Below are 15,189 nucleotides of genomic sequence, written 5' to 3'. Positions count from 1 at the left end.
TTTCAGGTTGGACCACATTCTTGGATTGCCTGAGGCAGTTGTCACTCAGAGACTATTGCCATCAACTGGACAGGGGAGAGGCGGGTCAGCCTTAACAAACTTCCCATCGGTTGTGCCAGCTACTGGTCAAAGTTCAGCCTTTGTCCCGAGGTGGCTGGTATAACAGGTCAGCTTCTTGCTTAGCCAGTGCTCTGAGATCAAAGTTGAGCGTCGGTTTATCTTTTGTATCAGTCTGTGGCTTCAGTGATCTGATTGGCAGGCCTCAGTCGCTTTATTTCTTCATTAATCGAATACTTGCTGTGACAGGATATTTCAACATCTTCTCGATCTGCTCTCGAAATTTGGACTGAGTCAACCCATAAATGAAGGTATTTATGCTGCAATTTAGATTGAGCAGCATCCATCCAATTTGTTGAAATATAAATTCAGAAAGTGTGTAATCTGCAGGATTTGTTCCTGTAATTTTAGAGTATAAGAATTCGATAACATACACTGACCACAAGACAATGAAGCTGCCCGATATGGTGAAGAGTAAAATGACAGACTTCCTTCTACTCTCCATCTCTGGGTCTCGAGAATTCTTTGCATTGCTCTGACCTCTCAGTCCTTTACGTACTCGAATAGTTACTAAAATGTGTTGGACTGTCAGAGCATTGATTAACAGAATTAAAGTGAATGGGAGCAAAGGGGTTAAAATCCGATCAAACCAATCAAATCCCACCCATCCGGGATCAGCATAATAGCTTGGTTTCACAGTACAGAGCCACGGGACACTGTCAATTATCATCAACGGTTCAAATGTAAAGTAGTATGGGATGTTTCTTAAACAGAGCAGGATGCAGGTTACTGTGAGAACCAAGGCTGCAGTTTTCCCGGTGCAATATTTCATTTTCAGCTTCTGGCAACAAATGGCCACAAATCGATCAAAGGAGAAAGCGACAGTGAACCAGACAGAACAGTCTGTAGTTGCAGAAGCCAGTACAGTTTTGAGACTACACACAGGGGCAATATCCAGGAATGTCCCTGGGAAATAATAAAAGCTGATATGCCACAGTACAGCATTTATCATAATGACTATGAGATCCGCCAGTGCCATGGCCACCAGATAGCGTGTTGTGCATGTTGAGAGGCCACACTTTCTGCGGGATAGGATCACAATTGTCAGTAAATTAGCTGTAAGAGAGGGAATGAAGAAGAATCTGGAAATGACTGAACAAAAATTTTTCATATCCAACTCAAATATTATGGTTATATTGCAAAATGAATACAGGAAAATTCAACGAAGTCGTCACTTAATCTGTGCTTGACCCTTTTCTGACGTACAAGAGAGTTGGTTATTTTGCAATGAATGTGGTTATTGCATTCCTAATGTTTCAAGCAAATAACTGTTAACTTGGAAGAAGAAGGAGCTTGTAAAATATAATAGGGGGAGGGGAAAACAAATGGCATTATTCCTGGGCCTCTTGGAAATGCACAGGAAGTGTCAAGGAGTCATAAAATCATAGAGCTATACAGCACAGAAATAGAGCCTTTGGTCCCACTCGTCCATGCCGACCAGATATCCTAAATAAATCTAGTCCCACATGCCAGTATTTGGACCATATCCTTTCAACCCTTCCTATTTATATCCCCAACGGAATTCCTTTTAAATGTTGTAGTTGTAGCAGCCTCCACCACTTCCTCTGGCAGCTCAGTCCATATGTGCAGCACCCGCTGCATGAAAAAAGATGCCTCTAAGTTCCATTTTAAATCTTGCCCCTCTCACCTGCGCCCTCTAGTTTTGGACTCTGAGGGTCAAATGTTTAGTGTCATTGTGTTGTGACAAGGATATCAGGATGGACAATGTGACAGAAAGACATGAATATGGGGTGGCGTTGAACTTGCTGTATGTGGCAGGTATGTTGGAGGATGCGACATATAATCATTTCAGTGGCAGTACAATGGGAAATTGTAACAAAGAAAAGTAATATGACAGAGCTGCTGTGAAAACATCTTAATGACGATATTCAGCTTAGGACATATTATGTAGTATACATGTAAAAAAGGTAACGACAAGGAGGGTAAATGGAAAAATGGATAAAAGGCAAAAATATTGACTCTGTAATTAAACAGGCACAAAATTGAAATATGATAAGTGAATTTATGGCACAAATATTGCTAAATAGATCCAACAGAATAACCATTAGATAGACATACCTTTAAGGAAATCAAGCTGAAAACTAAATATTCAAGGGTATGTGAATTTTCAAAAGGACAAGTTGGAAGCAAAGAATGGTGGAGTAGTTTCATTAATATGGGCATTAATATGTACGATAGCAAAAACTGAATTTGGTTGACATGATATAGAATCCATCTTACCTGAGTGGAGACAGGACATACCAAGGACAAAGAAAATACTGGTAAGTGGTAAACAATGGGACTGCTGGAAGCAGCTAATCTGTTGGTCAGTACATTAATGGTGGGTGACATTAATTATCAGGTAGATTGGGAGAGTAAAATTGGTGAAATTAGACATAAGAAATATCTCATAGTGATTTGTTGTGGTTTGTTTCCCGGAGTACTATGTTGGGGATGCAACCAGGGTTTAAGTTATCTTTGATATGATAATGAGTAATGACGCAAGCTTAATAAATGATCTTAGATTTAAATGTCCATTGGGAAACAATAAGCATAAAAATATTGAATTTAGATCATGTTTTCAGTGTGAGAGTGAGTACAATGTGCTAGAAACAACTCTGTTTAATCTCGAAGGGTCAATGACATTGAGACAAAGGCAGACTTTGCTGGAGTAGCTTGGGAAAGAAGGCGAGCAGAAGAGAAAGTTGAAGATACATTAAGAGAAAAAGGAAATAGTTCATGACTCACAGCAAAAAATATATCCCAATGAGGAAGGGGACAATCCAATTACAGTTAACCAAAGAAGGTAAGAGCAATTTCAAACCTTAAGAAAATACCATACAATGCAGCAAACATTTGCAGAAAACCAGAGAATTGAGAACGAAATATGTTCAAAAATTAATAAAGAACAAGAAAATAAACAATGTGCACAAGCAATCAAGTTAAAGAAAAATGCGTGGTAAGACCTTCTTTAAATAAATATATAAAAAAAGAAGAGAGAGGAAATAGACATAATAGCTATCAGTAGAGAAGAATTACTCAGAAACCTCATGGACATAAATGGTGATATGCCTGTGTCACAATATTTTAGTCACATTCTAGGATCCGAGGTTTCAACCTGATCTGAGCTTGCCAACGGGTCAGTGCAGGGTCAGTTTCTGGAGGAGCGTTCAGCAAAGTCGGAATAGTGTCAATGACCTTCTGCATTTCACCAGAGTGAGTGCACCATCTTTTCTCCAATATCTCAAACTTACTCTATCACTGACAGACCACCACCTCCCATGAAATCTCATGCTCTACCATTCGCACGATTGCCAGCAACGTCTACCCAAGTCAGTCTCAACCTCCCCAACCCCCGAAACCACTCACGTCGTATGCCCTCTGTACTGCCCACTCACTGACTAAAGAGAAAGCTTCTTGGATTAGTGAATGCACGAAATGACATATCAAGACGTAATGATTGAGTTCAATTCGACACTGGCAGATACTTCAAGTGAGAATGTGGTCAAAGGGATCAGATATCGAACTCCACTCAATGATCCACGCTCAATTCGTCGTTATTCTGAATTACACTGAAACTTTAACATTGAAAGTTTAATTTGTCTGCTTCATTAATGTAATAATTTGATCATTCAGAAAGCCTGTGCGTTGGAAGTGCTGGTTTATAAACAGTTGTGGATGTGGGGCATAAACACAAACATAATTCAAAATTATTAACTTAACCAAACAGTGTTAGTTTGTGTGCATTTATAAGGGTGAACATTCGATGAGCATGGAACATTGTGCATCACACAGTAATAGCAGAGAGCAGCTTCACAGATTCACGCAATTTCACTGATTATCGTCACTTACCAGGAACTCCAATGACAGCAAGAATCATGTAATATATTTTCAGGACGTCATCAATTGGACAAGACATTTCCAATGTGTATTCTGTCTCAATCTGAGCTGCAGACAGTTTCTCGCGGAATTAAACAATGATGAGTTCAATTCCCCAACCCTTTCATTTGTGGCCTGTGAGATCACCACTCCAACCCCTACCCCGGAGACATTGATGTTAAAAACATTTTCGACTTCGTGAAGAAACAGATGATGACAGCAAGTTAATTGGCTTTTTCTTGGGGGATTTTCTTTCACTACTGAAACTCAGTTATTCCATTCTATTCAAAAGAATTAAATCATCAACAAAACAGCATCAGCGTCCTTCCAGGAATGGTACTTCTCCTTCAGTATTGATCAGTCCCATCACCAGACCTCAGAGTGTTTCACTGATGTGCTTCACTCACATGGGCCATTGCGTCATTCCATTCCACGTGTCTGAGTCGCTCCGCCGCCCCCTGCACCCCACCAACCTCTTCTCGGCTATTCTCTCACAATGTGGGACAACCCTACTATTTTAAACCTTTTTCCGCCTCAAATCAACGCCCTAAATAACACCAAGCAGCAGACGCAAATGGTAAGGTAACACATACTTCCTGACTGAGAGTAAATCCAACCACTACAAACACTACAAATATATACTACTGCCAATTGGAAGAGGAGCTGCAACCGCTGCAGACCCCCCAACAGATACAGATATCCCAGCAGATACATATATCCCAGCAGACACAGACACCCCAACAGATACAGATATCCCAGCAGATACATATATCCCAGCAGACACAGACACCCCAACAGATACAGATATCCCAGCATATACAGATATCCCAGCAGATACAGGTCCTCCCCAAAAGGTACAGAGACCCCAACAGATGCATTTAACCCCCAACAGGTACCGAGACCCCAACAGATACAGAAACCCAAAGATACAGATATCCCAAGAGATACAGGTCCTCCCCAAAAGGTACTGAGACCCCAACAGATGCATATAACCCCCAACAGATACAGAAACCCAACAGATGCAGATATCCCAGCAGATACAGACAGCCCAGCAGATACAGGTCCTCCCCAAAAGGTACTGAGACCCCAAAAGCACATGATAAGAACATCACATTTAATAAATCCTTGTTCGTTCAAAAATTAATACATTGCAAAAAAAAAGTGACGAGCTGTTGAAACATTTTCCCCTTTCACTCACCTTAACTAGGGCGCAAGAAACAGACTGGAGAAAATAGATCATTTTGGACAGAATGACAAGAGGGTTCAGATTGCTCGTATCATTATTGACACGGAGGTAGTGCATGAACATTGAACCACTAAACTTCATTCTTAGAACAGGCGTGTGCGCTAAATTAACTGCTGTTGCCGTGGAATACCACCGGGCCCAGTTATTGCTCACACGTTTGTTGCTTACATGAGAGTGCATATTTGACGGAAAAACCAACTGTCCCATACCCCTGACAATATTTAGAGGGCCCTTTTACAATATTTCACATTCGTATCAAATAATTTCTTTACAAAGGATAGCAAACACTTCCCCCTACTGTCAAATTCACGATTCAAGTGAAGCAATCAAAAGTGCTCCCCTTTCTTGATAAATGTAGCAATCCCAGGACAGACTCAGCACGGGATTAGATACAAAGTAAAGCTCATCAACACTGTCCCCATGAAACACACCGAGGACGGGGACAAGATGTGGTTAGATGCAGAGTAAGGGTCCCTCTACACTATCTGCATCAAATACTCCCAGGATAATACAACATGGGGTTAGATACAGAGTAAAGCTCCCTTCTCACTTTTCCTATTTAACACTAGCCAGAGCAGGAGCATCACGAGGTTAGATACAGTGTGAAATTCTCTTCACACTGCCCCAATCAAACATTCTCAGGACAGGGACAACACACGATTAGATGCAGAATAAAGCCCCCCTACATTTACCCCATCAAAAACTCCCAGTACAGTGTCAGCACAGAGTTAAATGCAGAGAAAAATTGACTCTACAGTGTTCCCATCAAACACTCCCAGGACAGAGACAGCACAGGGTCAGATGCAGATTAAATCTCTATCTGTGTTTTTGGAATTTCCTGCTTGTTCCCTATGACCCTTAACTCCCTGACGGATTAAAAATCTGGTTATCTGAGACTTGAATACAATTCATGACCCAGCCTACACAGCCATCTGTCATAAATAATTCCAAACATTCAACCTCTGAGAGAACACGTTCCTCCTCATCGCTGTCTTAAATGAGTGAATACTTTATTCTCAGAATGTGTCCTGTGCTCTGAGGCTCTCCCACAAGGGGAGACAATGTCTCCCTGACAAGTTCTGTAAGAATCTTCTTTGTTTTAATAAGGTCACCTCTCATACTTCTCAATTATAACGAGTACGGGCTCAACGTACTCAACCTCTCCTCATAAGATAGTCCCTCCATACCCAGGATCAACCAAGTGAACCTTCTCTGGATGGCCCCTAATACCAGTCTATCTTTTCTTAAATAAGGGACTAAACTCTTCACAGAATTCCAGCTGTGGTCTGAGTGGTGCCCACTGGAGTTTTCGTAAAACCTCCCTACTTTTATACTCCATTTCCTTCGAAATTTACCTTGAATGGAAGCTTTTATCCACTCACTTAACCTCTCTATATCACTCTGCAGACTTTTGATGTCAGCCTCATCATTGTTTTCCAATTTAATTTTGTGCCATCTACAGACCTGGCGATAGTACATCTACTTTCCTCACCCAAGTCATAGATATATATATTTTAAAAAATTATGGTCCCAGCACTGATCCCTGTGGCAATGTGTGACAACAAGGTGCAGGGCTGGATGAACACAACAGGCCAAGCAGCATCATAGGAGCAGAGAGTCTGTTTGTTAGAGGTCGCCATCTGAAAATGCCCACTTATCCGAACTCTTTATATTCTGTTAGTTAGCCAACCATCTATCCATCTAAATTGACTACCTCCAACACTAATTTGCATCATTCCATGGGGTTTCAAGAAACTGTTGAACGTACTAAATACATCAAAGGCTCTGAGACCTGACAGTATTCCGGCAACAGTCCTGAATGCCTGTGCTCCAAAGTTCTCTGCACCCATGACGAATCTTTTCTGTTGCAGTTCTGACCCTGGCAACTATTCAAAAATGGGAAAGATCAGCTAGGCATTCCCTGTACACTCAGAGCAGCGCAAATCCAGTCGGGACAATTAACTCTCCAACAGCCTTCTCTCCATCAGTACTAGACTGGTGGAGAGTGCCATCAACAGTGTAATCAAACAACACCTGCTTGGCAATGAACTGTTCCTGACACTCAGTTTGAGTTCCACGAAAGGCCAGCCAGCTCATTCCAGTCGAGTTTGGATAATACATAAAGCAACAGGTACCAGGAGTGAGGCAAGACTGAAGTTAAGTGGAATGCAGGAGGGTAACTCTCATCTGGTTGGAGTCCTATCTGGTTGGCAAAAGGGCAGAAGATTGGAGATTTTTAACATCTGGAGGGTTTATTAGTGGAGACCTCACAGGTCAGTACTGGGGCGCTTGCATTTCCTGATATGCATTAATGCTGTGGATCGTGGTAAGCAGGGGACAGTTTGAAACTTTGCAGGTGGGAAAAGAACAAAAATGAGGGAGCAGAGATTGAAAGTGATTTGCAAATGAAGGGCAGGGTGATAGGAGGGAAAATCTTCTTTCACCCAGTGAGTAGTTAGGGTCTGGAAGGCACTGCCGAGAAATGTCCTGGAGACAAGTCCAAATGAGTCATTTAAAAGGGCATTCCAAAATTATTTGAATAGAATTGTTGTGCATGAATCGAAGGAAAAGACAGGAGATTGGCACTCTACTGGCCCGATGCTCAAGTGGGTTCAAAGAACAAGACGAAGAACAGCGTCACAGCACAGGAACAGGCCATTCTGCCCTCCAAGCCTGCACCAGCGCATTTTGCCCTTCCTTATTAAAACTGTTTTCACTTATAGGACCCCTGTCTCTCTATTCCCTTTCTATTCATGTATTCGTCCACGTGTTTCTTAAATGCTGTTATTCTGTCTGATTGCCCACCTTCTCTGGTGGCACGTTTCAGGAACTCACCACCCTTGGTGTGAAAAACGTGCCTCATACATCTCTTTTCAACTCTCCCCATCCTCAAACCTTGAACCTGTGTCTTCAAATAATTGTCCCCTCCAAGCTTGGGAAAAGCCTCATACTTTACACTCTATCCATGCCATTCACAATCTTATAAACTTGTATCAGGTTGCCCCTGATCCTTCTGAATTCCAAAGGACAGGAAGCCAGCTCTCCAACATTTCCTCATAGTTAAAATCCCCCATTCCAGGCAACATCCTTGCAAACCTTTTGTGTACCCTCTCCAAAGCATCCACATTGTTCTGGTAGCGTAATGATCAGAACAGTATGCAATATTCCAAGTGTGGCTTAACTAAAGCTCTATAAAGCTACAGCATAACTTATCTATTCTTATCAACAGCAGCAAAATAATGAAAAGAAAACATACCAGAAAAGATCAGCAGATCTGGCAGCATCTACGAAGACAAATCAGAGGTAACGTATTGGGCCTGATACCTTTCCTCAGAACAGAGGAAATTCTGAAGCAATTATGATTTACAGCATCCGCTTTTCTTTTGGTGTCTATCCTTATACGCAGTGCCACTTCCAATGAACGCAACCATGCCATAGGCCTTTTTACTCTTTATATACCTGCGCTGCCACCTTCAATGATTTTTGGACCTGCATAACCAGATCCCTTTGCATATCAATACTCTTAAGGGTTCTGCCATTCACTGTATAATTTCCACCTGTACGTGACCTTCCAAAATGCATCACCTCACATTCATCCAGATTAAACTGCCAATCCTGTCTGTCGTTCAGCCAAGTCTCCATAATCGCAACAATATCACAGTTCCTGTTCAAAGGCAATATAGACTTTTGTCGTTTGTCCCAAGATAAGTTAGGTAAGCTTCCTGCCTTGTCCATTTTCGACCCAATAAACATATGGGCATTAATAGAATAACGTGTGTTCATTTGTGTAAAATAAATCGTGTTCATTTGTGTTATAGAGACCGTAAGAACTGCAGATGCTGGAGTCAGAGATAACGCAGTTTGGAGCTGGAGGAACACAGCAGGTCAGGCAGCATCAGAGGAGCAGGAAAGTTGATGTTTTGGGTCAGGATCCTTCTTCAGAAGCTCCACACTGTTATCTCAGTTGTGTAATACACGTGTGTTCGTTGTATAGTAGACGTGTGTTTATTGATGTAATAAATCTGTGTTCATTTGTGTAATCGATGTGTGTTCTTTTGCATGAAAGACGTGTGTTTATTGCGTCAAAAAATTTGTTCATTTGTGGAATAAACTCATGTTTATTTATTTAATGTACGTGCGTTAATTTGTGTAATAACTTATGTTCATTTACATAATTAGCACGTGTTCTATTGCGTAATTCGCTTCATTTGCGCAGTAAATGTGTGTTCGTGTAACTGAACCCGAAATATTAACTGCTTCTGTCTCTGCACAGAGACTGCCAGACATGCTGAGCTTAATCAGCACTTTCTGTTTTTGTTTGTCAGATCCTACATTTGGTGAGTAAGAGAGTTAGCCACACAAGTCTTTTAATAGATAGAATCTAGCATTGCATTGTTGCGATAAGCATTCAACTGAGTTTACTGTGTTGTAGTTCACTTTTTCTTCCAGGCAGAAGCAGTCTTAAACAAGCTCTCTGCTGGACAGCCGGCGAGATCGTTCTTTAAAATTGGTCACCGGTGATGTTGCCATAAGAGAGAAACACCTGATGGTGGTTTAACCTGCGGGTCAGCATGCCTCAGAGAAAGGGATAGGCCTGCATGGAAACCTCAGCCGGGGCAGGAATTGAACCCATGCTGTTGGCGTCACTCTGCATTGTGAGCTGGCCAACTGAGCTCACCAAGTCTATTGGTCAGTCAGGAATTGGTATATACATTCCACTGTATTTGCTGCTCATATTCGCTGGTCTGTTCTATATTTGGGGGAGACAAAACACAGACTGGGCGACCGACTTGTGGAACAACTGTGTTTTGCCAACGAGCGTGACCCAGAACTTCCATTTGCCTGCCATTTTCAGAAGCCACTGTGCTCCCTGGCCAACATCTCCATCTCGGGCTTGCTGCAGTGCTCCAGCAAAGCAGAGTGCAAGCTTGAAGAACAACACCTCATTTTCCACTGGGGGACTCTTCCAGCTTCAGAACTCAAGATCAAATTCAATGAATTTAAAGGCAGAGCAACTTATTCCAATGACTTTTACCCAGCCCCAGCACCCCCGTCCTTGTCATCACGCTGACTGCTTTCATCACAATCAACCCAATTTCAAACTCTAGTGATCCCCGTTAGAATCTTTTCTTTCTCCCTTTATCTGCCCCATTACTGCTCTCTCTGTCTCTCTGGTCTCCATCTCCACCTATCAGTCACTCAACCGCCCTCTGTTACCTTTCCTTCCCACCTCTATATTCAGCACAAATACTGCCTTTCCTCTCTGCAATAAGTTCTGAGAGGGGTCACTCAATCTGAAACGGTAAACCTTGCTTTCTGTTCACAGGTGTTGCCTGACTTGCTGTGTTTCTCGGGAAATTTCTGGTTTGGCTTTCCAACATCCACAATTCTTCAGCTTTGTGTTATGCTGGTTCGTTCTCATTTTGTAAATGCCAGAGAAGTCACTGATCGTGAATGAGAAGAGTCAAATATATTACCAAATACATCACAAAGGTACATGAAGGAATGGAGCAACAGATCCAGCAGAAGCGAAATTCAGCAGAAATTGACGACAAAGTTAATATGGAGGGTACATATGATTTGTGGAAAAAAGCCCTGTACTCTGTACAACTTCAAAGAATGAGAGACAATCTCATTGAACTTTACAAAATGTTTCAAAAGTAAATGTGAATCAAATGATTCCTTTGGCTGTTAATTCCATGATCAGGCAGCACAGTCTCAGGTTTAGAGGTACATTGTTTAAGAATATAAGAAATTGAGTGAGAATTCGGGCCATCATGCCTGCTCCCCCATTCAATTCAATCATGGCCTCTGGAATACATCAATAGATTTTAGTCATCCTATCTCCACAACCATGGAGCCCAGTGGGAATTAGAAATCTATTAACCTCTGCCTTAAACATAATCAAATGCTGAGTTTCCACAGCACCCTGCCTTTGTGAATTCCAATCGTTCACAATCTTCTGATTAAAATGAAGAAAAATGTCCTTTTTCACGGACCAGTTTTATTAATTGTCCTCCCGTTTCCAGACTCTCCAAACAGGGGGAATGTGCTATCTGTCTGTCCCTTAAATCGTTCTTTCACATTTCAATGAGATCACCTTCCACTCTTCAAAACTCTGGAGAATAAAGGCGTAAATTTCCAAATCTCTGCACGTAGGACAACCCCACATACCCAGGAACAAGTGTGGTGAACTTCAAATGCAGCGAAGAATGGTCAATGCCGAAGATCTGAACAAAAAGTGAAATTGCTGGAGAAACGCAGCAGATCTGGCAGCATCAGTGCGAGGAGAGAAAACGCAGAGTCAACATTTCAGAGTTAACATTGATCTAGCTGGAGAGTGACAATATGTGTGAGGTCAGTGAGGTACCTGAATAGACAATGACAATAAGAGTGAGATCACTAATGTAACTGAATGGAGAGTGACAATACCAGTGAGGTCAGTGACATAACTTAATGGACAGTGACAATACCAGTGAGGTCAGTGATGCATCTGGAAGCAAGTTACAATAAAAGTGAAGTCATAGATATATCTGGATGGACAGTTGCAGTAAAAGCGAGGTGAGAGATGCATCTGGGTGGACAGAGACAAAACTAGTGAAGTCAGTGATATATCTGGATCGAAAGTGACAGCAACAGAGAGGTTCGTGATGTATCTGGGTGGACAGTGACTGTGCGTATGTCTGTGTGTATGTCTGTGCGTGTGTTTCCGTGCATGTGTGTCTGTGGGTGTGTGTGCATGAGAGTGTACATCATTGAGAGAAACAATGTATCTCCCTGGGGTTGACGGGTCTTTATGCATATGCGTGTCTCTGCTTGTGTGTCAGACAATGTAAATCCATCAGTCCCCTGTGATCATTCGCGTGCACGCATCTCTGTGTGTATGTATGTGTTTGAAAGAGAGAGAGAGAGAGACCCTCTCATGTTTAAAGTGATACAATGTCACACTCTGCTGGACTCCCCACACCTCTGCAGAAACAACAGTGGAAACAATCGACTTAACGCGTACAATGTCAGAAAATTTGCTCAAAAACAAATATTTTCCACATCTCTGAGGGAGCACAAGTGTTTCTTCACATGAGAGTATTTGACACTGAGGGACCTCAGTACAATTTCAATCCACTCCACACCAGCCTTGTGTGTGTGTGTGTGTGTGTGTGCGCCTGTGTGTTTGTGTGTTTGGCGGGGAGGGGAAGTGGATGTGTGTGGTTTGCCTGTGTGTGCCTGGGTCTGTGTCCGTATGTGTGTTAATGTACTGTCAGTTTGGATGGTTCTGTAAGCTGCTGCCCTCCCTCTCCCCGTCTCTGATTTGAGCGTTTTTTATTGTTTACCACCCGCTGTGCAGTGCTGTCGGGTGGCTAACAGAGGGTGGCATTGTAACACTTTCAACACTTGGGAACTTGTTTGTACTACTTTGACTCTTCACCCTATGATGGGAAATTTCAAATAGGATTACATTGGAGCAGTCCATTGGAATTGGGAAACGTGATGCTGAAAAGTGGGGAGCCTAACCATTTGTTTGGTGCGTAGGTTCTGACACAATTTCGGACACCGAAACAGCTCATATGTTGGCTGCATGTGCCATTAGTCTGGCGTCTGTTTAATTGAGGAGCGAGACCACATATTTACTAGTGGAACATTTTCTGATTAACTATCCTAATTAATTTCATGAGAGCCCTCTGGATGATTTGATTTTGATAGAGACTTACAGTGAGTTCCGAGATGATAGAACTACCAAGTGGGAAATTCCATTTCTTCAATAATTCATTTGGGTTGGGCTATGATGGGAGAATCAACTCTCTCCCTTCACTGTTAGGAGGGTGATGGAATACTCCCGACTTGCCTGAATGGGTGTAACTCCAACAACACTCAACGAGCTCGACACCATCCAGCACAACGCAGCCCCAACCCGATTGGCATCATATTCACAAACATCCACTTCAAGTTTTGGCAAAGACCTGTAGCTCGGGTTCTGGGTGAGGTTGATGATTTGCTCGCCGAGGTGGCTTGTTCTTGTTCAGACGTTTCGTCACCATGCCAGGTGACATCATCAGTGGAGCATCCGCTGAAGCGATATTATTCTACTCGACTTGGAATTTATACTGTCCAGCCCGTTCTGGTGAGTAGTGTCATTTCCAGTTTTGGTTTGTATGGGTTTGTATATGGGATCCAATTCTGTATATTTGTTGATTGAATTACGGGTGGAAAACTATGCCTCTCGGAATTCCCCTGCATGTCCATGTTTGGCTTGGGCTACTACGGTTACCTTGTCCCAGATAAACTGATGGCCATCATTGTCTGAGTGTATCGATATTAAGGAGAGTTCGTCGTGGTGTTTTGCTGCTAGCTGATGTACATATGATGAACAACCTCACAAAAATTCACTCCCTCCACCTCTGACACTCAGTAGCAGCAGTGTGTAACATCTGCAAGATGCACTACAGAAATTTAACGAAGATCCTCAGACAGCACCTTCCAAACCCGCGACCACTTCCATCTGGAAGGACAAGGGCAGCAGATACATGGGAATACCACCCCCTGCAAGTTCCCCTCCGAGGCACTCATCATCTTGACTTGGAAATATATCACCGTTTCTTCAGTGTCGCTTGGTCAAAATCCTGGAATTCCCTCCCTAAGGCCGTTGTTGTTCAGCTAATAGCACGTAGACTGTAGCGGTTCAAGAAGGTAGCTCGCCACCACTATCTCAAGGGTCTACTAAGGATAGGCAGTAACTGCTGACCCAGCCAGTGATGAAACATCTCATGAGTGAATAAAAAGAAAAAGTCATGGTATGGAAATAATAGATCCATCCTGTGGGCTTCAGTGGGCAGTTTTATTTATTTATAATGCAAGGAAGTTGTGTAACAAGAGATTTTACTGTGTTATTCCTCTTAGATCTGAACCTTGGCAATGTTGCTATATAAATAAATGTGCTTGTGCAACTATTTAGGTTCTGCAGCATATAACCAACTTTACTGAAGTCATATAGAAAAAGCGAATACTCTGAAGAATCAAATCCTTGAATGAAATAATATAAGAAATATAGAACATAGATTAACCACAGGAGGATGAAGCTCCCTGATACGGTGAAGAGTAAAATCACAGATTTCTTTCTGCTCTCCATCTCTTGGTCGCTGCGATTCTCTCCTTTGGTCTCACCCTTCAGCCTCTGCCGGACTCGACTGATCACTAAAATGTGTCTGGCTGTCACAGCATTGAGCAACAGGATTAAAGGAAATGGCAGTAAAGGGGTTAAAACTGTATCAAGCCAATCTAATGCCACCCGCCAAGTCTCAGTATAGTAGCTTGAGTTCGTTTTACAGTAAAATGGCACATTGTTGATTAGCCTCATAGACTCATATGAAAAATAGAAGGGGATGTTTTTCAAACAGAATCGGGTGCATGTTGTTACTAGAACGACAGTTGCAGTTTTCTCAGTGCAATATTTTGTCTTCAGCTTCTGACAACAAATGGACACAAATCGGTCAAAGGAGAAAGTGATGGTGAACCAGACAGAGCAGTCCCTGGCTGCACGTACCAGGACCCCGATACCACTACATATAGGAGTGAGGTCCAGGAAAGACCTCCGGGAATAATAAGATTGAACTCCGTTCGGTATAACATCGGTGATAATGAGCATCAGATCGGCAGCTGCCATAACCACCAGGTAGCATGTTGTGCAAGGGGAAACACCACACTTGCCCCGGGAAAGGATAACAATCGCCAGAAAATTAACTGTGGTGGACAGAAGAGAAAAGAAGCAGTGAATTCCTGACCAGAAACTTCACCTGCCTGCTCCAGAAATGATGTGGAAGTGTCGGTGTTGGACTGGGGTGGACAAATCAGAAGTCACATGACACCAGGTTATAGTGTAACAGGGTTGTTTGAAATCACAAGCTTTCTAAGCCCTGCTGATTCATCACCTGATGAAGTAGCTACTTTCGTAA

The 15,189-nt window shown here is 42.5% G+C and overlaps 1 protein-coding gene across 1 annotated transcript; it reads right to left on the bottom strand.

Moving 5' to 3' along the window:
- Window positions 1-271: 271 nt before the first annotated feature.
- On the bottom strand, window positions 272-14,900 carry LOC125487978 (probable G-protein coupled receptor 139). The gene is made up of 3 exons (XM_048620725.1): window positions 14,328-14,900; window positions 3,970-4,078; window positions 272-1,173 (listed from the first exon to the last, which is right to left on the bottom strand). The coding sequence occupies exons 1-3, from the start codon at window positions 14,898-14,900 to the stop codon at window positions 272-274; spliced, it is 1,584 nt and encodes a 527-aa protein (XP_048476682.1).
- Between the last annotated feature and the right edge of the window lie 289 nt (window positions 14,901-15,189).

Source organism: Rhincodon typus, chromosome 48, assembly GCF_021869965.1.
Source record: "Rhincodon typus isolate 14 chromosome 48, sRhiTyp1.1, whole genome shotgun sequence".
Taxonomy (NCBI): domain Eukaryota; kingdom Metazoa; phylum Chordata; class Chondrichthyes; order Orectolobiformes; family Rhincodontidae; genus Rhincodon; species Rhincodon typus.
The sequence above is the reverse complement of the archived record's forward strand: the minus strand, read 5'-3'. Positions and strand labels throughout refer to the sequence as shown.

Coding starts and splice junctions, on each gene's coding strand:
- LOC125487978 (XM_048620725.1), bottom strand. CDS start 14,900: ATGGCAGCTGCCGATCTGATGCTCATTATCACCGATGTTATACCGAAC. Junction 4,079..14,327: donor CTGTGATTTTACTCTTCACC/GTATCAGGGAGC, acceptor TAATTCCGCGAG/AAACTGTCTGCAGCTCAGAT. Junction 1,174..3,969: donor TGCTGTCATTGGAGTTCCTG/GTAAGTGACGAT, acceptor CCTCTCTTACAG/CTAATTTACTGACAATTGTG.